General features: G+C 36.7%; 1 protein-coding gene across 1 annotated transcript in view; it reads left to right on the forward strand.

Moving 5' to 3' along the window:
* Positions 1–810: 810 nt before the first annotated feature.
* calm1a (calmodulin 1a) overlaps positions 811–26,045 on the forward strand; it is a 32,130-nt gene continuing 6,895 nt past the window's right edge. The window contains exons 1-4 of the mRNA XM_028821313.2: positions 811–976; positions 5,510–5,540; positions 7,137–7,280; positions 25,779–25,885. Coding sequence (XP_028677146.1) covers positions 974–976; positions 5,510–5,540; positions 7,137–7,280; positions 25,779–25,885 — 285 coding nt within the window. The 5' untranslated portion in view covers positions 811–973. The remainder of the gene's footprint in view (positions 977–5,509; positions 5,541–7,136; positions 7,281–25,778; positions 25,886–26,045) is intronic.

Consider the following 26,045-nt stretch of genomic DNA (forward strand, 5'->3'; position numbering starts at 1 on the left):
TTTAAGAGTGTTGGCAGTAAGACAGTGATGGGAGTGGGACCAGGAATTATATAGTGACTGTTGTGTTAGATCGTTAAAATGGTTAAAGTTTTATAACAGAAGGAATCTGGGGTGGTTATGAAAGGTCAGGCAACCAGGAAGCAGTTAGCTACCAGTCAACTACAAATTAATATGCCATTAAAAGATCAGGCTAATGTGCTGCGCGGACTGCATCTTCCAAAACCAGCAGGTATGAAGCTAAGATGCAAATTGGCATTCAATAAAAAACCGATGAAGACGTCGTAAGATGTTTCAAGTTCTTAAATAAAAAGTCGGTAGCTGCAACAAATGGCGTAAGAGAAAACGCACACCAGTCCATCAGTTTTTTATGACATTGACAGTAGTATGGACATTGCTGTTTCAACAAGATCCATAATACAGTATTTTAAAAAAAATGAGAAAGTGAAGTGGGGCCAAGCCATCACAGCTCACCTCTCATATTCGCCCCACTTAGCGATCCCTAAGCGTCCTCAGCATGTGGCTCTCTCATTTGTACTGCATGTGATTTAGCGCAGTCAGAGATTACTGCTGAATTGAATGGCTGTATGTGCTGAATAACGCAAAACTAGAAATGAATGGGTAAAGGGGGTTGGGGGTGGATCGGAACATAAATTCTGGATAAGCAGAACTAAAGCGCAGCCGCAACGCCGCAAAGCACGCGCTTATATCTGCGTCTGGCGCGCGCATCAATCCCCGCCTCCTGGTGTGGAAAGAGGCGGGGAAAATGTTGGCCCTGCAGTAAGGAAGCCGCTAAGTGACAGGCCCGCGCGGCGGAGGAATACGCAGTTATATAGGCATAGGCAGATGAGCTCAACCCGTCACTGCTGACTGGAGTTATAGGCGAAGGTTTACAGGATTCGCTGTGATACCAGGCGGCTGTGTGAGTGAGAACGTGAATTAGCTAGTCCAGGAAACCTATCAATAACCGACAGACATGGTACGTATAACCAAAGGCGGCATTCTCTTTTACTTTGGTGCAGTGTCGAACGACTACAAGCGATGTAATGCTGGGTTTCTTTTTCCAGTTAAGATGCCGGGTGTTGTTTTTTCATTTGCAACGCCTTCTGAAAATGGCTCTTCTGTTATCTTAGTGTAATTGAAAAAATGGGCGTTTCTGGATTGTCCGAATTTGTTCTTCTAATACGTATGGGTGCCTATAGCCTGTGGAGTTTTAAAACGTGTATGGCTGTTAGACGCGCAAGGTAGTGACCAGCCGATTACTGACTGGAGGAGTGCTGGTGCAGCGTGCCATGGGCTAGTGTTTCTAATTCATTTTGCATTTGATTTTTTTTTTTTACCGATAAGATAGAGTAGAATACATAGGTAATAAGATGGAATCAATTAGTATTGAAAATAAAAATACGTAGTAAATTGCTTTGAGCCACTTTGTAGAGTAGAGCGGTTTGGTTTGTCAGATGATATCCGGTGAGCGTTTCCTAGAGGCGGACAGCGCCGAGCCACGCAGTATGAAAGCTGGTTGCACTCAAAAGATTTGCATTTTGGTTAGATTACCAAGGAGGGGCGAAACTAGTCAACTGTGGGTGGGTGGGGTCCGTCTTAGGTGTTTTCTCGAATGGGTTACATTATCAATTAAATTGATGGCACTGGTTTACTAAGGGGCAGCGGGTTAAAGAATGTAATAAAACCAGGCAGAATAATTTCTAAGTATACTACTGCTTTCGTTAGCTGATAGATGTTTCTTAAAATTTCCCCTTTGTTCGTCTTGCTGCCAATTAATTATTTTTTCAATATACCAACATTCTTTTATTCATATGTACCTAAGGAATTGACTTGAATCGTAAGCGCAGCGCAGTATTCGATCTTTCAGAAGCGCTGGCTGCAGAGTTTCGAACGGTCCCTCGCGTCACCAAGTATGGGCAGTTTAATTAAATGTTGCAGTATTGTTTGTCCAGCTATCCAAATCCTGAAGGGTGTATGTTCCCTTATATTCCATCTTGCCACGACCCCGTTTTTTTCTTTCTTTTTTTCTTTTTTTAAACTTGGAAGTGAGTAACTTGAAAGATATTGGGACCATGTTTTATAAAGACCTTTACATCTATTTGATTACACTTTACAGAGGGTTAGATTATAGACATGGAATATTATAGATGTTGTGGGCATGATGTTAAAAACTGCTCAACAATTTCTTGTTCATCCGATTCAGATTTTATTCACTCAATATGTCTTATATCTTTTTTTTATCCAGAAGCCTTACCTAATTAAAATACATATTGATTTAAAAAAAAAACGACATTTGATATGAAATGAATGCTGCAGGTTGCAATCCTGTCTGCTTTCTGTAATTTTAATAAGCACGGCGCTATAATTTGTACCTGGTGCATGTGTTTTAGATTACCTCAAATCTAGTATTAAATGGGATTGTCTAATACCCACCACCTCTTTTGTCATCTTTTCCTTGCAGTCCCGCATGTGCCTGTTAATAATGATAACCTGGCAACATGCTATTTCTTACTCAATGCTCTTGTCCGAGTAGGTTATTTGTTGGGTTGCTAGGCGTGTGTTTTCCACTGATTCAAAACACCTTGGTGTGAACGTTAGCACACACATTTATAAAGGAGGAATGTTACGTTACATTTTAAATTATATGGCTTTAAGTTTCTTTCCTTGTATTTCTTTTGCTGTTGTATATTTGAAAGGTCTTACAACATAATGAAATGGCTAAACAACTTGTCTTAACATGGAAATAGGCAATGCATGGTGCAGGGTTTGATAACTCCACCCTTTCAGATTTTCTCTTATTATTTAGAGATCACTGGGATTTATCTTTGCATATCCAGTCAAACGTAATGAAGTAGTAGACACAGTTTCAACCTGATACCCAAGTGCACCTGAATGTATAAACATTTCACTACACGGTGTACTGTATGTATGACTTATATGTGACAAAATGTGATATTGGTTATTTAGTAGTAATTACTGTCTTGTAAGTTAATCACTTCTCCAGCTGGATGCACACGGAGGTATCTCCATACTTGTCATTCCACCAGTCCACATATAGTCATTCTAGATTTACACCCTTTACATGTCAAGAGCCCAAGGCCAAATGGAAGCATGTCTACTTCAGTGAATCTGCTTGTCAAACTCTTTCTGTTTATAGAGTAATATCCACATTGCCTATGTTTATTCAGTAAGCGATGAATGTATCAATTAAGATTTGTAAATTTGTTTTTATCTGAAAATGGAAAATTGTTGCAGTCTTGTTCTCTCATTAATACATGTTGTATTGGCAAACGGCACAAATACTTCACTAAAGGAAAAAAACATGCACAATGATTCTGTAATACTGTAATGTGTTAATGGTCTTAATTTGGGCTGTACCATCAAGTATATGCTGGGCAAGCATGTATTTTGGAAAGGCTGAATCATAAATAGACTAAACACTGTGTAAAAGGTTAGCATTTATGCATTGGAAAGGTATGCTTTAGATCAGGGGTAGGCAGTGTCAGTCCTGGTGAGCCGCAGTGGCTACAGGTTTTCATTCCAACCCAATTGCTTAATTAGAAACCAATCATTGCCAATCTCAGACCTTATTTAATTTTATGGCTTGTTAGTCTGTGCAATGTAAGGCTCTTATATCGTAGATTTTTTTCCTTTCCAAAGATGATATCCAAATGATATGAAGCCTAAAACAGATCATTTTCAGTCTGTCACATTTTTCTATCAAGTGTTTTATTAAATCAAACAGTGCATGATGAACACACACAGATGTAACTGGAAAAAAGCTAGCTGGAGAACTGCTGGCTGCTTTGTCTTTTACATCTTATTGCTAATAAGGAGCAATTAAAACACTGAATGCAGCAGTTTAAGATTGAAATAAGCAATTAAGGTTGGAGAACCTTAACAAGCGAGACCACTAAAATGAAGCATCAAAATGTCACTTAAGCAATATGTGCTTCATCAGCAATAATTGAGTTCTCGTTAAGGAACTGGGTTGGAACAAAAACCTGCACATACTGCGGCTCACCAGGACCGACGTTGCCTACCCCTGCTTTAGATGGTTTGATTTCATGGATTTTTCTAATCTTATTTTTTCTCTTAAAGAGGTCAATCATTCAAAAATTCACAGAGTACATTTAAATTATAGGCAACCATATAATATATAAAGATTTAGGGTGATATCAGAACATTTAACTTAGCCCAATGTTTTCAAGTCCTTTTCACCATACATTTCCAAGTCAAGTTGAAGGTCCACAAGGTGTATATGCCACACAGTGTCTTGTTCCGTTCATCTGCCTTCTTCTGTCCTAGGGAGCACATTAGCAGAACAATTTATCTTTAAACCAAATTCAGTCCATGCCCTTTGCTCAATACATGTTTTTTCAAGTGAAAACTTGCATTGATCTTAATTACATTTTTAAAAATGTCCTTTTGCTTCTAATCTTGGGTTGCTTAACATGAAAATACTCTCTTGAGCTTTAAGTGGTGCTCTGCAGCCCTGGAACAAGTCTGTAAAATCTCCACAGACTCTGTTTCTTCTTTGTACTTCTAATAATGAGATGAACAAAATCGCAAACAGTGTTTTCATATGTGACCTGACAGATGCATTATAACTTTGGAGTAACAAATATGCAGTATGAAATTAGTTAAGTTGTGTACACTTTTGCTTACTTATAATTCCACAAAGACTACATTTCTCTCAAAATTTAAACTAGCTCCTGACCTACCCATTTTATAGTTAAATAGAAAATGCATTCCATGTGCAACAATAATTTGTAGAGTAGCTTTCATTTGTGGCAAGTTGCCCAAGGTTCCTAAAATTCTAAATTTAATTTATTTTCAGATTAACGTATCTATAAATTTCTTGTACCGTCAAGGGTCTACAACCTCGGCCTCATGAATAAACCCCCAATGGAGAACTATTTACATAACAGGACACTCACTTGTACTTCTTGAATTTGGATTTTCCCATTAATGTAACTTCTGTTTTTGTGATTTAGGAGAAAAGCAGTGACAGATTCTTGGGAGTCAAACCTAGTATTCTGGAGCTGTGAGGAAGTAGTTCTGACCACTGCACACCGGCGCTTCCCACAGTTTTATCTAAATCATTTATATACATTTTAAAAAAGCAATGACTGCAGAAGTGATCCCTGTAGGAACCTGCTTTTGACACTTTAAGTTGGAACAAATTCCTTATCTAGTATTTTGTGTGCTTAACCCAGTAGTGTATGCCTCTGCACTTAGTGCTTGCCTTCTATGATCAATGTAAAGATTATATAAACCGATACTCTATGAAGAGTAAGACATACTATTCATCATCATTGATCATAATCATACTATTTATCATCATCATAATCATTCATAACCATGTTTAAGTTAGTATTTTTTTGTACATTTTGTATTGCTATGTTGTCTGTCGTTTCCCAAAGATATGTTGCAGTTAAAATGTTCATCTTGAAGCTGGGATATGGCATAAAGAAATAAAGTTTTTTTTAATGTTTTTATTTTACAGGCTGACCAGCTGACTGAGGAACAGATTGCTGGTAAGTCCTGACAAGAGTTTTGGATTTTGCTTATAAATCAACCCATTGCAAGTTTACTTGTACACTTTCTTTCTTTTTAATATAGTTGTGTTCAGAATTGCTAGAAGAGAAGCCTATACATACTAAAATACATGATTAGTATTAGCACCAGTAACCAGAATGAGTCTGATTCCATGTGTGTTTGCTGTTACACCTCTTTCCCCCACCATCACTTGCTAGGAAGAATTTTAAAGGTGTAATAATATGTACATTGCACTTTTTTCAGTAGTCATTAAAGCTGAATAATAGTTTTTAAGATAAAATATGCTGTTTTAGGCCATGTTTGTCAGCATGTCAGAAAATAAGGATGCAGACAGCAGAGCACACTACTTTCAACAGCTTGTTGGTGGAGGTCGTGAAAAAAGAGTGTTGCCAGTGTTGGAAAAGCACTTAAAAATCTCTCTGGTTTTTTTCAAACCCATTAAAATAACAAAATGAAAATCTAGTACGTCAGTCATTTTAAGTAGTTATTTCAGGGAAAGTTAGCCTTCTTGCTGTGTTATCTGTTTAAAAAATTTTCTGTGCTACATTCCCTTAACTCTGGTACCTCAGGTGTAAGGCATCAGTTATTTTCAAATGACAAACTAGGCTGATATTCGCAATAAACACAATAAGTAAACTTAAAAGTGTAGATATCTGTCAAGATACTCAACCATATGATTACATGATAGTCTCTGGAAAAGGTTTTATTAATTTTATGCATTGCTTGATTGATCCCTGGAGACATGCGTGCAAATGAGAGTCCTGTCAGACCTGCCGAACCAGAATTAATATTTTAGTGCATGAAACGTTGTTATGGTGCTGGGACTGAAATTGTTTCTGTGGTCATGCAGGCAGGCATGGGATAATACTTTTAGAATGTGGACGGGAGCACATTCGACCCCACCCCCAAAAAAAACTAAGTAGACCAAGGATCACCAAAGGATTGTTTTGAAAAATGATCAGCCAAGCTATTGCTATTGTGGAATTTAAAATTGTTCTTATAATTGTATTATTTCCCAGTGCTGTTTATAAAGGAGGTGAGTAAGCAGCCAGTGGACTATAAACCCTTTCTTTATGAACATGATTGCTTTAGAGATGTTAAGTGCAGCTGTACATTGACAGTTAATCTTGGGTCTTGTATGATTGGTGTAATTTTTTTTTTAATTTGTGTATAGAATGAAAACATTCCAAAATTACCTTTCCCAAGGTTAATTATGTTACATGTTCTGCATCTTTACTATGTTATTGCTAACTTGAAATAATCCAGCCAAAAGTTTCTTACCCTACCTGTACTTTACAAAATCTTCACTGACTGATTTATTAAGGTCAACATGTCTGTGCTCTATTTTTCCTACTGTATAAAGCTGAATATATGCATATGAAATGAACAGTGTTTAGTTTTGTATGTTACAGGCTTTATTTTATTTAAGTGAAATATTCCCAACAAGTGTGCAACACCTCCTCTACTTTCTTGTATAACTGTGTTCAGGCATACTTTATAATTTTAATGTTCTTTTTAAATAATGTTTTATAATGCATATTCTAAAAATTCAGCATCTTGTCCATTTTCTACAGAATTCAAGGAAGCTTTCTCCTTATTTGACAAGGACGGAGATGGTACCATTACAACGAAAGAGTTGGGTACAGTAATGAGATCACTTGGCCAAAACCCAACAGAGGCAGAGCTACAGGACATGATCAATGAAGTGGATGCAGATGGTAGGTTTGGATTGAAAATATTTCTTGGATTACATTGTAAAACTGTCTAGTAACTGTCCTTGCGATACATAATTTAATCATTTTGAGCACTTCGCTTCATGGGCAAGTGCAGGAAAAGAGGCCTGGTAGTGCCAGCATTTCCTTTTTATGGATATAGTAACTTTCTTACACTATTCTTTCGATTTACCATTTAACAGATCAGTTACATGGCATTGTGTGTGTCCAGTTAAATATGCATTTGTTACATAATAAAATGTGTGCCATGTTTACTTAGTGCACCTTGTTTACTTATGTATAAAAGTTTCATGCCGTTTACTGAATAATAGTAAAGACATCAATTTGACATTCTGGAAGTAGAAAGAGATCTAAAGCAGAAAAACTGTTGGTATTCTGCTGCATTATACAACTGTTGAGCTTCAAACCATTAATGCCCATTTAATACTAACAGGTCTAGTTCCCTTTATGTCAAAGTTAGGTTACTATTCGTTTGTTTGTGTGTGCTTTTTTTTTTTTTTTTTAACACTCCTGCATCTCAAGTTTACCAACATATTATTTACATGTACGCAGAATTCAAAGTAATCTCAAGATTGAAACTGTAAATAACAGCTTGACAAAGATGATATAGGTGTTGGTGGTAAATAATGAAAAAAGAAGGAAAACAATTCTGTAAATTGTAGTGCATGATATAGATATAGAGAGAGAGGTTTGTGTGTACCAGGGCAATCCAAAAAGTAAGGTCTCCAAAGCGGTGGGGACATAGAGAAACTGTACGTACGGCTGTTGGCCACACTGTTGTGATTGGTGCTTCCTCCACTCCCAAACAAGCATGTGCGGCTTCGCTGGGATGCTCAATCTTGGTTTGGCAGCCCTTGAAAATGGAGCTCCCGTTGAACGCTACCACCAAGTGTGAAGTTCGCGCGGGAGACCGTCAATTTCCGATGAGACAGTCACGAAGGTTGAGGAAAACGTGTAAAGATCGGTGGTTGGAACTTCATCACCCACCCACCCTATAGTCCGGACTTGGCACCCAGTGACTACCACCTGTTCCCTAAGTTGAAAGAACATTTGTCCGGAAGGCGATTCTGCTCCGACGAAGAGGTGAAAGATGAAGTTCAACACTTCCTGAAGGACATGGCGGCGAGCTGGTATGACATGGGCATTCTAAAACTACCACAGCGTCTACAAAAATGCATCGACCGAAATGGCGATTATGTAGAAAAACAAATACAGTAAGTCTTTAAACTTTAAAATGATGTAAACATTATAGAAAATAAACAGTTGTTTGTATTTCTAAAAAAAATTGGAGACCTTACTTTTGGGATTGCCCTCGTATATAGATATAGACGGATAGATATATACATTATAGATATACAGTATATAGATATATTTACATTTAATCAGAGTAAGCAGAGGATGTTGATGGTTTTATGTTTATACAGCTGTACTTAATGAACGGTAAGTAATGGCCTTCTACAAAGACAAGAATGTCCATATGGGTCCCTTTTTTCCCTTGGCAGTTCTATGCTTGTTTGGAAATTGATGTTTTTTTGGGTGGTGTTTTTAATTTGTAATTATGAACATTTCTACAGAGGTCCAGTTTACAACTTGGGTATTGGTTTTTACTTTATCCTAATCTTTTTTTAATTCAGGTAAAGGTCAGTGTTCTTGAGCTTTTCCATCTAGCAATGCATACATTAAGAAGACTATTATTTAACAGGGGTTTGGCCCATCTTGTGTCACAAATGTGTACCTACTTGCATTTACTTGTAATGAGTATGCGTCATAACTTTGATTCGTCATTATAATTGAGCACCATTTTTGGTTATTCTGAAACAAAACTGCATACATTTTCTCAACAGAAGCCAATATTTTTAAGATGAATTTGACTTTATTCCCTGGATTATAGTTTAAATATTTTGCTTTTAATAATGTATCATAAAATCAAATAATGAGGATTTGTCACACTTTGTTCCAACACACTCTGTGCTAATTATGTTTGTGTTAAGAATTTGCCTTGTCAGAGTCCTTTGAGGTAAGTGAACTAAGGTGTTGAGCTACTGTACATATTTAGACCTATATGTGACCTATGCACATATTTTGGTTGGCAGAAGGTGGTAAATCTGCCTCTTATTGTAGTGATCAAGTCCAAAGACTTTTGGCATAGCCTGAGTGTATGCCAGTACACTTGATGTACCATAGCAGTTTAAAACTGCATGCATAATATGTCTGTTTCTAGGTGTTTACTTAGCAGTCTTTGTTGGCAGTAATTGAAGTGGTGTGCTTGTCGCCTCACATATGTAGTGTGTGTATGTTTTTAATATGTTGTTTTTTTTAATATGATAGTAATATGTTGTCCTCTAGCATCTCTTACCAATCAGAGATTTGCTTCTTGTTATGAGCATCATTGATGATTGTGTAGACCTTGTTTTTTTGAGTAAGGTTTTGTTACAGATACTTAACATGCTGGTAAAAAATGTAAACACATCATGCTTGCATAGTAAGAAATTCAAAAATATGTTTTGTACATATTGAACACTGGAACATGACAATTGCATTTTTAAAACATAAGGGGAAAATTGGTGGTTTAGACAAAGGTGGCTTCATCTTTGCTCCAAGTTCCCTTTAATGCAAAAGGAAACATTTTGGTTTAATTGCTGCAGTTTCTCTTTTAATCTCCTCCATGCATAGCAATTCAGGACAATTCTTTCTGTATTTAATACAGCTTGCAAACTGGTAATTTCTTACCACTTCAGAAAATATACTAAAATACTGTTTGATGCCCCAGTAAACAAGTGGCTGTTTACCTGTCCAATTAAAGAAGCATTCAAACTTTACACTCGTCGTGTAGTTGGGTCACCCATAATTTGCTCGTTATTTCAAGCTCTCCTTTCAAGTGTCTTTTATATTGCAACTTGTAGACGATGTGTTTTGTTTGACACTACCACACTTCTAAAACTTTTACAAGCATTTAGTGAAAATCTTTTAAGTTTGCTCATCTGGTGGAAAATTATCTATTTTTTTTAAATATTGCACCATTTTCTAAACCTGATTAATCCTGAGCAGAATTGCAGAGGGCTGGAGCCTATTCCAGCAAGCATAGGGTGCAAGGCAGAAATGGATGGGTCACCAGTCCATCACAGTGAAACGCACATGCACTCAACCAATAGGGCCAATTTAGCGTCTCCAATCTGCCTATCCTACATGTCTTTGGACTATAGAAGGAAACTGGAGCACTTAGAGGAAAGTCAGACATGCAGACTCCATGCAGCAGCTGAGAGGCAGCAACTCTACCACTGTGCCGCCCTTGTTTTTGAAAATCTACATTTTAACCATCCATCATCCAACCCGCTGTATCGTAACTACAGGGTCACGGGGGTCTGCTGGAGCCAATCCCAGCTAACACAGGGCGCAAGGCAGGAACCAAACCCCAGGCAGTGCGCCAGCTCACCGCAGGGCACACGCACACCAAGCACACACTAGGGACAATGTAGAATTGCCAGTGCACCTAACCTGCATGTCTTTGGACTGTAGGAGGAAACCAGAGCACCCGGAGGAAACCACACAGACACGGGGAGAACATGCAAACTCCACGCAGGGAGGACCTGGGAAGCGAACCCAGGTCTCCTAACTGCAAGGCAGCAGCGCTACCACTGCGCCACCGTTAAGCCCCAATCAACATTTTATTCCTTTTAAAAATTGTTTAAATTTTTTAACCATGTGGTTTTTATATGGTGGACTTTAATTTGAGGTACTTCTTTGCTTTGACCACCGAAGACAATGTACTTAGAACATTTGAATTTTAGAAGTTACTAGATTTCCTACAAGTTATGCAGAACACTTGTAATAAGCCATAATTGGTTTATTATAACGTTCTTTTTTTGTTGGATCAGAATATTTTAATTTCAAAGATGTCTGAAATTACATACGTTTATTAAATGCAATGTGTTAGTATTTGTTAAAGTACACTGGGTAGGGTTAGTGTTGAACTATGAATAATATATGTAAACGTGTTCTAAAAAGTGCTTTTTGTAGTTGAATTACTTTGGTCATATATCCACAAAATTTAAAACTTGTTTGTAGTGTTGCCAATGATTTTAGGATTGCTTCTATGAATGCTGCTTGCAGTCTATAACTCCAGGCAGCAGTGTATTCTAATAAACCTATAATATCAAAGGTGTTACGTTATGGAAATATTCTGTTGGTGTTTCTTTAGTTTGCTTATTTGTTCGGTTTGCACACTTTTAAAGTGGTAATTTGCAAATTTAGGGTCCTTAAAACAAAGCCCATCTCTGTTGCCTTTGCAGTTGAAATGCTACAGTGAGACAAAACATTTTTGATCAGGGCCAGCTGTTGTGAATGTGTTTTAAAATGTAGTCTAAAACATATATTCCTGCAGCACTTGAGAAATGATTTGGACAGAACCTCCAAAATTGTACATGTAAATTCTTAGTATTTTGAAAATCAGATTTTTTTCCCTGTGCTATTGACTACAATATTACTTTGTGTATTTAGGATTCTTTGTCATACTGTATACTTGACTAACATTATTGGCTTCTGTGATTTATGAAGGAAGATGTGATGTTTTTATTATATAAAATGAAAAGGGTTACTACTTTTTTTTATATAAAATGGCTATGTTTTCAACATGATGGAGAATTATCAAAGAGAAGTGTCGTCAAATTATTTTAGTGGTGTCATTTTACACCTCATGTATATATTCCTACATTATGTATCCTATGCATGAAATTGCTAACTTCCTAGTTTTATTTCGGTTTACTACAGTAATTAATGTAGTTTAATTTTTATTGTATTTACTGGCTGCATTCATTGAATGTTTCATGCTTGAGGCCGGTGGTTCTGGTGATAATTTTAGTTTGTCTTGTGATAATGGTCCTTTGTGGTCTAGCTGGTGGAACATGTGCTTCATGATTAATCATGGTAGCTTCTGTTTTAGCTTAAAATTATTCCTTTCTACCATTTGTGGGATGCTTCTTTAAATTTTTCTCCATCTATATTTAATTCATTTACATTTTCGTTTGGCCTTATTGGCTGTGTGTATGACTTAAACCCTTTCAGTACGATTGTTAGACTGGTGTAAAACTGAAAATATTTATCACTGTGACCTACTGAAACTTGTCTTTGACTCGCACTGATTTCATCTAATGCTAAGCTTTTTTGTACATGTGCTGACTATGCAAGCGTACATGTTCATAAACTGGATCGCTATGTTGTAAAACCATCTACTGACCATTAAACAGGTCAGTCTAGCAACCATTGAAAAGCAGAGGTTATGTTTTGTGATAGAAATACTGATGGAATCTACTTAATGGATAGCATAGCTTGTTAAATTTGTCCCATAATGTTGCTAGTGCTGTTTTGTTATGAATGGGTTAATTTAGGTAGCTAGCAGTTGATTAATGTAGGTAAAGTGTTATGTTAGGAAGCATGATTGTTCACAGACCACGGGTACAAGTTTCCAATCGTCATAAGCTTGAATCAAGGGAGTCTGTAAATTTGATGGTCATCCTATCCAAGCAAACTAAACAGCTCAGATGCATTAGTCCATTTATATAGATAGTTATTTATAACAGCCAGGCATCTGCCTGATGTTTGTACTATGACATAAACTTGGGTTTATGAAGAACAGACTTGGAAACACCAACCTTGGTGCACACCATCCAACTTTCTTGCCTGTAGGAACTGTAGTGTTTAACTTTGCCATACTCGGGCAGGTGGAGAAGAATCACAGTGAGCCAACTGGATTAGTGAACAAGAACATATAAAAAGTTATTAATAAATATGCAAGCCTACTACACATCTTTATGCACCTGCGCTCACTCCTGACACAATTCCACTTGTCTGTGTTTCTTTTCGTACACTCCTGTTACTAAGTTTCCCTACTATTGAAAGTGAGATTACTGGGCAACCCAGTCAATAATCACTTGAACTGCAATCTATAGATGTTGTTTACAAACTGCATCCTATCTTGAAGTGAGTTAAGTTTATTAAGTAACTTGAGTTTTCCAAAGGGTCATACTGCCTATGGTGTTTTTTTTTTTTTTTTTTTTTTTTTATTTATTTATTTATTTTTTAATATAATTGTTGTACTATGATCCTGTTTTTATTGTGCCATGCTTTAAATTTATTGGATGAACCTTGCACTATGCAACACACCTTTTGTATAGGTGTGAAAAATCTGAAGCAACCTTGTTTTCAGTCACATGCCACAATTCACTTAAGGTGACTGATGCATGGAATGGTGAGAAATGTTATTAAAAAATATCCATCCATCCATTTTCCAACCCGCTGAATCCGAACACAGGGTCACGGGGGTCTGCTGGAGCCAATCCCAGCCAACACAGGGCACAAGGCAGGGAACCAATCCCGGGCAGGGTGCCAACCCACCGCAGGACACACACAAACACACCCACACACCAAGCACACACTAGGGCCAATTTAGAATCGCCAATCCACCTAACCTGCATGTCCTTGGACTGTGGGAGGAAACTGGAGCGCCCGGAGGAAACCCACGCAGACACGGGGAGAACATGCAAACTCCACACAGGGAGGACCCGGGAAGTGAACCCGGGTCCCCAGATCTCCCAACTGCGAGGCAGCAGCGCTACCCACTGCGCCACCGTGCCGCCATTAAAAAATATCCTTGGTTTAATTTTGTACTCAGTAATTCACATGGCAGTGATAAAATGTTTGAATTTTTAGACAGAATTTTAAGCAGTACTGTACATTTTATGAAAGTCAAAATCCTATTGTTAAAGACTGAGACTTTATATTTTCCATGAGTTATCTCTGGGGTCAAGGTTGGCCAGTGTTACTTGCCCATTTAGCACAAGCTGTGTTTACTGTTGTTGTGTATTCATCAGGCTTATTTCTTTATTGTTTTGTTTCTACATAACCAGCATGTTGTAGTTTTCAGCCTCTCTATGTATGTCTTTGTGAAAGAACTTTAAATGTGCTTTAAAATCATTTTGTTTTTTCTCTTAATTATTCCTTCTTTTTTCACTTCCATTGTCAGTACTATAAGTACTTCAAATAGTACTTTTCCATTTACAATTATTTTATTATTGTGTTTCAGTGTTTAAAAACACATTCTTGCTGAGAACCATTAGGCTGAGTAGGTTTTGGGCCATGTATTACATTTCCAGGTAATGAAAAAGGATTGTTAATGTAACAATAATTTAGTTTATTTACAAAAAAGCCCATTTTAATTTAGGTTTTTGAGTATGCAGTTTTATTTTCAGTTTAGTTTTTAATATTGCTTTTGCTTCATTTACCTTATTAGTTTTATTAGTCGTTTTAGTTAACTGACAATCTTGCCTACTAGCTGGGACATTTAACAACAAAACCACCAATTCTTTTGCCATTCCTGATGCCCACACATGCTTGCAGTGGTGTGGAGGATATAGTTTTATCTTTTATGGTATGTGATACTTTAGCAGGTTATTTAGGGAAAGTAATGTGGTGCAAGACCTGCTTATATTTTAAAATGATTTTGTCAACTGGTAGAGAACCACAAGACAACTGCCTTATACTGTACTTTGCACAACATTGCTTCTCGTAGCTCAGTCATAAATTTGAGAATGAAAATATTCTAGTTCTGAATATTATCATTGGTGCACATCAAATCTGTTAGGTTTAATAGGACAGTTGATTTTTTTTAACCTGCTAATTTCAGTCAAGAGACACAGGGTCAGGAGCCAATAGTGGAAGCCTTGGTGATTCTTTTGACATTTTTGTAGAACTAAAATGTATGAAGAGAAAACGGAATCTGACATTTGCACATGAAAGGTATATTCACATAATGTTCCTGAATAAATAAAACACTGCAGTTACTGACTGTCAAAGGTTATTTGTTGTATTATTTTAAAATGGCTCATAAACATGCAAACACATGACATAAAGGCACAGACTGTTTATAGTTAATAGCATGGTTAATTGTTTACTGTGGAAGACCACATGATAGAAGAACAAATGGCATAAATAGCCTTAAGTTGATTTTTCACTGAAAGTACAGAAAAGGGATTTATTCATGCTTAGAATTTATTGAGCTGCTTCTCCACTCAACCTGGTGTGGGCGTAGAAGGGAATTTGGAAAACTTTGATTCATAACTTCATTTTACTTTGGATGGTTTTGAGGCAATAAAGTTTAAATGTTTATTTAGAAAAACACTAAGCTTTTGTTATTAATAAAGTAACTTGTTAATTAACTCTACACTTCTACATTGTGTTTCAGTTCTTATGCTAAGACTTAATGATGGCCTTTACCTAAGAAACTGTTGGCGTAGTTAATGTTCTGGCAGGTATTTAATCATGGAAAAACAGGATTAATCTTATTGTTTTGTCATACATTATCTACAACATCAAATTTTTAAAAATGAATAAAACTATAATTACACTCTCCTAATGCGAATGTGCAAACTTAAATGTATAGGCAGCTAGTTTTACAAATTGGAGTATTTCATCCATGTTTGTGAGAGTGGGGTAAATGTATCTTTAAATGGCAGATTAACAATGTTGAGCAGGTGCATGGAAAAGTGCACAGGGCTAGGAAGCAGGGATAGTTTTTGTCAAAGAGCATGCATCAAAATTGGAGATAGTCGTACATTCTTTATATGCACAGGTTTACTCAATATTAATAGAAGTAGCTTGCAATGGAGAATAAGGGTGCTGTCATTACTCTGCTGCTGGCAAATTTGACTAATACAGCACAAGCCTTTTATTGTTTCTTATAAAAATATCGAGGTAGGAACTTGTGATCATTCTCTTAGGAGCTTCCCTTTTTCATCTGAAGTATATGCACATATTATGCATAACACTGCTTTTTATTGTAGTGCAGGAGGGTATTTTAGAGAGAGTATCTGAAGTTCTCAGTTAACACAATCATTCATGTGTTCTTTTCCTTTGGATTTAAATTCGTTTTCAGAGTGTGAAATACTGATATTTTCTTAAACAGGTGACACGTTCTCAAGCTTTTATTTATACATTTTATTTATTGCCTGTATCTTACTAATTTTTTTCTTCCTACCCCCAAACAACTGTAGTGGTCAAAAAGCATAAAATTTAGGTGAGCAAATGAAAAGGTTTCTATTTTTTCAACAAGAATCCTTGCTCTGCTACCATGGTACTTAGTTTTGTTTGACCATTTGTTCAACTGCTGCTGTTAATTATAATAAATTAACAGCCAAAATGATGTGGCCCCTGTTGACCTGCTTGTGGTGATAGTTGGCTAAACATCAATTGTCAGGCAAATCTGGAAAACCCATGTCTCTGTTATAAATGCTTCTGTCGGCTTTGAAAACCACAACCTAACTTATCGTTTTGTGCAAGTAATTGTCCTTTGCTGGACAGTAGAGACATTTTGGTATAGTTTGGGATGTTTCAAGAAGAGGTGTGAACATGGAAGTTTCTCATCAGATGCAGTGAAGGAGTTTTTATTTAGCTTGATTTTTCAGTATTTTTAAACTGCCAGCTCCACTCTGACTCAATTAGTTGTCTTCTACGTAGTCCTTGTTCTCACCAGCCAGCGGTTTTATTTTTCTGTTTTTGGGATTTTGAGGGTTACTTTTTTTTAGTTTAAGAAATAAAATGCAATTCAGTCATTTGAAAAGAACTTCGTATTGTCCCTGCTGTGTTCTAAAGATATTCCATGAAAACTGGAAATCAGCCCCCACTCAGCAAAGAGTCTCATTTTTATTACTTATTTGACTGCTGCCTTTATTCAAGGTGACTTACAACGAATTGCATTTCTTAAATGTATTTCCTTTATTTTTTTTCCAGTTGAAACAGGCAGGTGAAGTGACCGGTCACTCAATGTCATTAGCAGGATCTAAACCTACAACCTCAGGGTTTGAATTGGAGTTTAACCACTATGTCGTACTACCAGTATATAATGTAGTTACAGAGCCACATCTAAAATTATTCTTTTTAGAGAAATCGAAAGCAAGCTCTTTTTTAAAAAAAAATGGCAGAGAATGGGCACAGCATGTTTACTTTACAAATGAGTTCTTGCCAAGTTCTGAAAAAAATTAACTGATTTTTATTTCAAATCTGTTCTGAACTTGCCAGGAAATTAAGATGACAGTTTTTAAATTGGAGACATACAGTCACATTTTCTAACTATTTCTGCCATCTTTTCAATTTCCTGCCGAGTAGTAAGTAGGTGATTTTTGGACAGTTTAACAAAATAGTACAACTTGTTTTTTGGAAACAAATTAATTTAAAAAGCATAATATTATCAATATTAAGAGTTGTAATTTTTGAGTAAAGGAAAGCAGACTGTGTTTTTAATTAAGCCTTAAGACTGAATTGTCTGTTTCTTAAATTCCTGAATTATCACCTATTAAACTGTTTTTACTGTCCTACCCCAAGTTGAAGACCAGTACCTCATCACCTGATACTTTTCCTCACTGAAGCAGTTGCTTTATTGTTTGTCACTGAAGACCGATCAGCACCATAGGCATCTTAATACATAATTCGCCAGTCTCCTCACTCACTCACATCCGTCCGAAGCCGAATACGCAGTCGCCTTCTGCGCACGTCGCCTTCTACACATGTCCGAAGCCGAATGCACAGTCGCCTTTGGCGCAGCTGCCCGAAAAACCTTATGAGACCGACATCGCGGCAGGCAGCGGATTTATGGCCGCGAAAATTCAAAGAGAAAGGCGACTTCGATTAAAACTCTAGAGGCCTGAAAGGTGATTTCGACTACAGCTTGAGGCCTAATTATGCATTCATTCAATACACTTATATCAGGTTTGTGGTGCTTATACTTATTACTATTCCACTCGTGCCTGTTTCATCTTACGTTGTCGAAACGGGCTCTTTGTCTAGTATAAAATAATGCTGAAGTATTTCACAACTGCATTCTCATTGGTAAAGATCCTAGATTTATGGATGCAGCATGCAGTTAACAAAGTAAGAACAGTGCATAACAATTAATACTATATCACAAAGTTTTGAGAATATATTTTATGATCTGTACCATCAAACGTGATGTGTGTGTGTGTGTGTGTGTGTGTTTATATAAAACAGGATTATGATTGCATTTTTTCTACATCATGGGATATTGAGTTACTATGTTCAACACAAGCAAGGCTATTTCTGTGCTGAGACTGGGTTGAAGACCAGACTGAAACTTTTCATAAAGCGTTGGATTTAAAGAGATTAGTGTTGACAAACTGCAGTTTTCTCCAAGTCTAGATAAAGAGGTAAAATATGAAATTGTGCCATGATTCTTAGACCTTTACTAAACATATTTAGATTTTAATGTGTGACAGTGGCAGCTTGAAAGAATGAGAACAGTGTTAGTCAAGATACTTACTGGGCAAAAGCTTTGCAACTACTGTATTTAATTTCTGGTATGCTGATTTTATTTTTGCCACACCCACTGAGTAGCCAAAAAAAGTCACCTACAACTCATGAATTTTTTTTTATTGAATGAAAAGTAAAGTAGAAGCCACTAGGAAAAGTAAATTACTATATTTTTGGCAGACAATCTTAACTTTTTTTTTTTTTTATTAATACATTTAAGCCAGTTCCTTAATGTAACCGTATGAATGCCCGACTAAAACGTTAATGAGTATTTTGGAAATCAGTGATGCAGGCATTAAGGTTAATATAGTGTGTGCTGAAATTATATTCCAGTAACTTGATTACACATCACACACAGGTCAACTACCACCACTGCTTTTTATATATAAACAACTGACCCTTTCTAAATTGGTGCTGTGAAGTTAAGAATTGTTTTTCAGACCTGCCAGTACTTTTGTAGGATCTATTCATTTACAAATCCAACTTAGGGAGCCACTTTACAGCTGTCATTTAACCTAGATGTGTTTGTTGTAGTACTTGTGCAGACAATGACCATTTTGTGTTGCCTAACAGATATGGTGAAGTATACTTCTAAGGGCTTCAGCATGTCATTACTAGTCTTATTTAAAGTGAACTGCTAACAGTGTAAGAGAGTGTTTAAAATATCTGTAAGTTGATCATTAACACCTACATTAAATTATTAAAATAATATTGGAAAAACTCAACCCTTCTGAAATAGTATTGTCTCTGTGTTCACCAACAAGCTGTACTGTTCGAAAGAACTGGCCATCCATTTTGAAGCTCCTTCTGCACAATGGTTGGTTAAAAGGGGCTTTGTTCTGATCCATTTGATGAAGCACAGCATGCCATAAGCCACAGCCCAAACTTCATTGAAAAATATTGATGGGAGTAGCCCTATAATAAGTTGTACAGAAATTTGTTGGAGGACTGATTTTCAATTTGTAAATTTGTTACTAGGGATGAGTGTCAGTTAATTAGTTTTAAAAACTAGTAACTTAATACGTTGCAGCACAGAATGCAATTTACGTTCTGTGCAGGAGCAGGTAGAAGTCTAAAACTTTTAGAAAGTGGATTGGAGCAGATCAAAAGTCCCATATAGCCCTTTACATCTATACAGTTCCTTTAGCCAGATTACCCAATTTACCTCAATTTTCAGTACAATCTGGTACATTAGGTACCATAGGGATAATGCCAGTCCCATACTACCCTGTTGTTTTTGTTGTTTACTTACACTGTCTGGATGGCTGCATCTTTTCCCTGTTTGTGGTGAACTTCTTGCATGCCATTCCCTTATTGTTCATATCACAGTATATTCCCCTTCTTAATAAATTTCCACCTAGTCAACTTCTGGAATTATTTAGAAGTTGCATAGTTAAACCTGGGCAGCACGGTGGCGTAGTGGGTAGCGCTGCTGCCTCGCAGTTGGGAGATCTGGAGACCTGGGTTCGCTTCCTGGGTCCTCCCTGCGTGGAGTTTGCATGTTCTCCCCGTGTCTGCGTGGGTTTCCTCCGGGCGCTCTGGTTTCCTCCCACAGTCCAAAGACATGCAGGTTAGGTGGATTGGCGATTCTAAATTGGCCCTAGTGTGTGCTTGGTGTGTGGGTATGTTTGTGTGTGTGTCCTGCGGTGGGTTGGCACCCTGCCCGGGATTGGTTCCTGCCTTGTGCCTGTGTTGGCTGGGATTGGCTCCAGCAGACCCCCGTGACCCTGTGTTTGGATTCAGCGGGTTGGAAAATGGATGGATGGATAAATTAATGAGTCCCTGAATGTAGGATTTGATTTTCCAGTCATTAATGAAAAATTGACTGTTATTTGATATGAACAATTAAGTTTTTAAAGCCCTTTTATGCAAGATTGTAAGAGTTATTAAAGTTGGAATAAATTCTCAAACTAGGATTTTAACTTCAGTTTTTAATCCTGACTGTTGGATATGCATGAAACTTGTTTTCCTTAAGATTAATAGCTTTTTAATTATAAACATGAAAATGTGTTCTTTCTGAAGCTCTTTTAAGTAGATTCTGCTTATGCTTTTGTATTTAAGGTTTTACAAATGTTGGGTGATTTTAAGTAGAGAGAAGTTTAAAATAAGTGTGTGATTGTAGGACTGTAGTATGACACTTAAATGCTGGGACATTGTCATCATTTAGCCACTGTGCTGACACTATATTGCCAGTATACAGTATATTCCAGGTTTGCATTTTTTTTTTTTTTTGGGTCAAAGGTTGTTGTGGTTTTATAAGTCGCTAAAACATGAAGAAGATTGTTGCATGATATTGGTGTTCATGTGGAATTTTAACAATTGCAGGCAAACATTTTGTAGAAATGCTGGAATGTGAACTTGCAATTGATGGCACACCAAAGTAGGTGGTCATAATGGTGTGGGGTGTGGATAACAACATCTGATCTTCACTGCAGTGGCACATGTTTTTTAGTATGTTTGTTTAATGTGAAGCAGCTTTATTATACCTAAATGGAAAACTGTTTATCTGCATAATGACAGATTTAAGGATAGTTAGCAGTTCTTGAGATAAAACAATATACAATACTTTAGTATCCTGACTTGAAGGGATGAATATGATCAAGACAAGGTGTGAATGTGCATATTGGCATGCAAGTAAAGCTTACCTATAATTGTTTGCATTAAAATTTTGATTTATAGTCTAAAGTTTAATATTAAAAACATGTTCACATTTTTCTCACTGAACCTTCTTCATGATTCAGTAGATTTAACACATTATTCCATTTTTGTGTATTCTAAAACTATAACCACTTAGTTACACCAAAACATTACAAGATGACTTTGAATATATGTATGCAAATATTAAATGAAGTAATTCTGGAGTTTTCTAAATTAATAATTAATACTTTTTTTAGTTTGTGTTGTATATACTTTTCACAACTCCGTTAAGGTCCATGTTGGCTCTACAGTCCCTGTCAGCTTCTGGGAACAACTTGAAACCGAAACTACCGATAACATTCCTGACAATGAGGACACACAGTCAGCAAGAGGTGGTGCAAAGTGTGTTAGTACTTTTCTTTAAAACCATATTAAAGTGCAGTGCAGTTCACTTAAAAAATAATCCATACAAATGCGATGCAAAGCAGAGGTTAAAACGTCACATACCACAAAAACGAGGATAAAATCATGGCAGGACTCTGTCCATTCATTTAAAACAAGCACGAGCCACAGTGCAGCTTTCTAAAAGCTGGCATCTCTTCCTCTTATGAGATGTCCTTCCAGCAGGCACAGCCAACATTTAACTGGGCTCTGGTCCTTGCCTCCAGTCCAGTAGCGCTCACAAGACACCATGCCAAGCCTCACTGTCTTGTCCCCCACTGCCATTCCTCCCCCTTCTGTAGGAGCCCTCCATGAGCAAGTAGGTCATTCCTTCCCAAATCGCTCAGCGGCAGTGACCCTCCGTCCCATCTTGAGCACCAGCCACACACTCCTCTCCTAGAACTGTCTTTCTAGCTGCCTGCCTCCACTCCTCCTTGCACTGGCTCTTCTCGTAATTATGGCTTCTTTCAAACTTCAATCTAACCTCTGGCCTTATTTCCTTTCTCTTTCATTTTTCTTTGTTTGCTGCCAAGATCCCCTTTTATACAGCAATTGGGTGCAGGTGTTGCAGTCATAAAACCGAAACACTAAAAAGGAAATTTACTGAGCCACACACATCTACACGTGGATGCATGGCCAGTCAATTTCCCCCATTAAACCTCAAGCCTCTCATGCTGTCTTTGCGTACACCCCATAAAGTCTGAGCTACACCATCTTTCTTTATTTAGAAACTGCTCAGTGCCTCTGACCTCTCATTACAAACTTGTATACATTGCCATGTTTTGGTAAACATGTTAACTTTTATGTAGGTCTTTCTAATGCTTCTGTACACTACATGTTTCTGTTGCTATATGTATCTAAATTTTCCCATGGGATTAATACAGTGCATCTGCCATCTGGGTGTTTTTTTTTTTTTTAAACCAACCCCATCTTTGAAAAAAGACTTTGGTATGGTGAAGAAACAACCATCAAGCCTTGAAATTAAGAAAATATAACAAGTGTATCTTAAGCTACATAACAGTATTTGTTAATGATGCTCCAATTGATCAGCTGATTTTTCACTACAAAAGACTTGATCAGTAAGTTAGCCAATAACAAAACGGTGTATTTTGTTTTGTTTTGTTTTTTTTTGCATCTGCTTTTCTAAGCTTTATGGTAATGTTGTTCCTGTGCCCCTTTATTCAAGGTGTTGTTAGTTGAGCAAGCAACCTTTTACTGGGAACTTTCTGTAAATGGAGAGCAGTAAATGCAGACGTTACTAGAGAGAAAATGGGAATATTAACCTTTACATTAAAAATAGGGTAATAAATCGAGGAAAAAGAACCAGAGTAGTCTTCCTATGTAATTAGGCAAATGGCAAAAAAACTAATGACTTCAGACCATTTTATCTTGTCCTTTTAATTAATACAAACACTGATAGGCTGAGTTTGGATGGTAAACAAGCTTGTGTTTATTATTTGTTTGTGTGAGTCATACAGTACAGGTTTTGGAAATAAACAAGTACTGCATAATTCAAATGGTAATCCATATTTCCTAATTATTGAGGTGCAATTATGTCTAGCTGGAACTAAGGAAAATTTAAAAATGTATATTTTAACAGCAAAAAAAGCTGTAGTGCAATTATTGGTTACAAAGGTTTAAAACCTATAAGTTCATGTGTATTTACATTTAAGCATTATTTAAATGCCTATCGATTAATTGAACAATGTGTGAGAAAATCTATATTAGTTTTTTTTTTTTTTAAAAAATCTATATCGGAATCCGCCAATCAAGTAACATGATATTGGTGATCAGTATCGGCTACCAAAAAATAAATTATCTGATCAGAGTATCCCTAGAATATAAAAAAAATTAAAAAATAATAAAATTTTGCTCTACAATCCCTTTGAGGATGGGAAAGTTGCTATATGAATTAAATGCATTATTATTCTAGAATGAGAATACAAACAAGTTGCCTTTTTTGAATCGCATAGTAACCACAAGAGTTGGCTTCTGATTTTAAAACTTTTGAAGTGAAAACCTGCAGCTTTCTAGGACTAGGTTTACCTGCCTGTGATGTAGACAATGAATAGCATTCTGTGTAGTCTGCAAATTTAACACCTATTGTTGATAAATATTAATCATGGAGGTTAATAGCTGGGACAGGCAAATAACAACATAATTCCTAACTTATTTACCATTTGACCTAAAAATGTGTGTATATAAATTTTATATTACAAAAAAAAAGTTAAATTTATATTATATAAATCAATTTTACACCATCATAACACCAATTTGTTCAGTTTGTACATTGTTGTGAATTTCCCCTTGGGATTAATAAAGTATCTATCTATCGATCGTCCACATTCTTGCTTTGGACTAATGGAGCAGCAACCACACACATGTACTTAAAGAATACGGGAGATGACACCCCATTTCTGAGTTTGCAGTAGAATTTATAAGTGATGCCATTGATCCAAATAATCCACACCAAAAAAATCCTCTCCAAATCAATCAAATATTTACCTGGTGTCAGTTTGCAATCATTAACTATAAACTGCAAATACCAGTTTCTCATTCTTCCATTTTGTTACAAACTTAGCCAATGTGTGGTTGTAATGAGAGAATGTCGTTATAGCTGTAGGGGAGGAGCAGCTCACTTTCCCAAACGTTTAAGCTGGTATTCAATATAATGCTCCTTTTGTCATTTGTCAGTGAATCGTGAGAAAACACTTGATTATCTAACTTTTATATCACCCTAAACTTTGCATCAATCCATGAAAGCATCATAGGAAAAGACTGAAAACCATACACTAATTAATCTAGTAATTAATACAGTGATACATAAGGAACTGGTCAGTGGAAGTGAAATGAGAGTTTTAAGGATCCTTGGGTACTGCTGGTTCGACATTGTGTCAAATGAGTGGTTGCTCATGGAGTCCCAAATGAGGCACGTTACCTGCGTTATGAGGGACCATCAGTTACAGCAGTACAGCCATGTGACACATTTCCCTGAGGGTGATCTGGCTCACAGGATCCTCATTGTTGAGGACCAAAGCAGCTGGACCAGGCCAAGGGGACGTCCACATAACACCTGACCGCAGCAAATAGTGATTTCTGGGGGGGTGGGACTGGGCCGCATTTATACCTGGGGGATTGCTAACTGGGATCCAGAGTTTCATCTTGTGGTGGGTGCGGCAACACACTGTGCCAGTGCATGCTCCCTGACCTAAACTGATTCTGTCACAATATGACAGACGGAACATCAGATTTTTTTCCTTTTTAATGGCTACATTGTATGCATTGTACTTTTGGGTGAGTACTAATAGTTTGTTGGCTCTCACACTTGGACACAAGCTACCCGTATGCCTTTTTTTTTAAAAAAAAAAAAAAACTTTAGTGTGTTCTTGGCCTTGCTTACAGTTTTAAATTTTTTTTAAATCCTTATTCCATAAAGTTGTTAAACCTTCTGAACCTATATTGGTTGTTTTTAAATACGGGTCAACATGCCACATGGTATTTGCATGTTCACAAAAAGCTTGCTCACGGTAGTACACACTCAAACTGGTGTTTCAAACTGTGCTGTTTTTCTAAATATTTAAGCACAAAAATCAGTTACACTCTTCCTCATTAACTAGTCAACTATAAGATATGTATTTATAAGCCTAAACAATGCAGAAGATTTTGACTTATTCCACAGTGTATGTGTGGTGTGTTTTTTGTTGTTTAAGTGGCATGCTGCCATAATTTTCCACCCCTTCACATTCTGTGGTAAAATGGCACAAGTAGGAAGTGGCTCAGGCACCATTCCTCCATCCTCTCCTTTTAGTTGTGTTTTATGGATCAAAGCTGTTTACTTTGTAATAGATAGAATTTCTAAAATGTAACTCCGAATAAATACTCAAATACTGAGGTTTTATCACGCACATAGGGTATTCTTATATTTTCCATGTCTGAAGGATAATCTTGTATTAAATGTTTAGCTTCTCTAAATGTGACCAAAGTCTAAGTGTTATATTAATCAATATTTCAGTAAGATTTGAAATGAGGTCTTCAACATTTAAGTGTTACATGTTTTGAAATATGCTTTTCTTTTGTTTGCTTTTAATAAAGGTAATGGAACTATAGATTTTCCTGAATTCTTAACTATGATGGCACGGAAAATGAAAGACACAGACAGTGAAGAAGAAATTCGTGAAGCCTTCAGAGTATTTGATAAGGTAATAAATGTCATTTGCAGTGCAGCAGATTTAGAATTTTTTCAGAACTTGAAAGCTACTGTCAGATTTTCATTATTATGTAATCTTTCATACCTTTATTCAGGTGCATTTAACTGTTCAAATACAATTTGCCTAATGAAATTGTTCTTATTTACAGTGC

This window comes from Erpetoichthys calabaricus, chromosome 16 (genome assembly GCF_900747795.2).
Source record: "Erpetoichthys calabaricus chromosome 16, fErpCal1.3, whole genome shotgun sequence".
Classification (NCBI taxonomy): domain Eukaryota; kingdom Metazoa; phylum Chordata; class Cladistia; order Polypteriformes; family Polypteridae; genus Erpetoichthys; species Erpetoichthys calabaricus.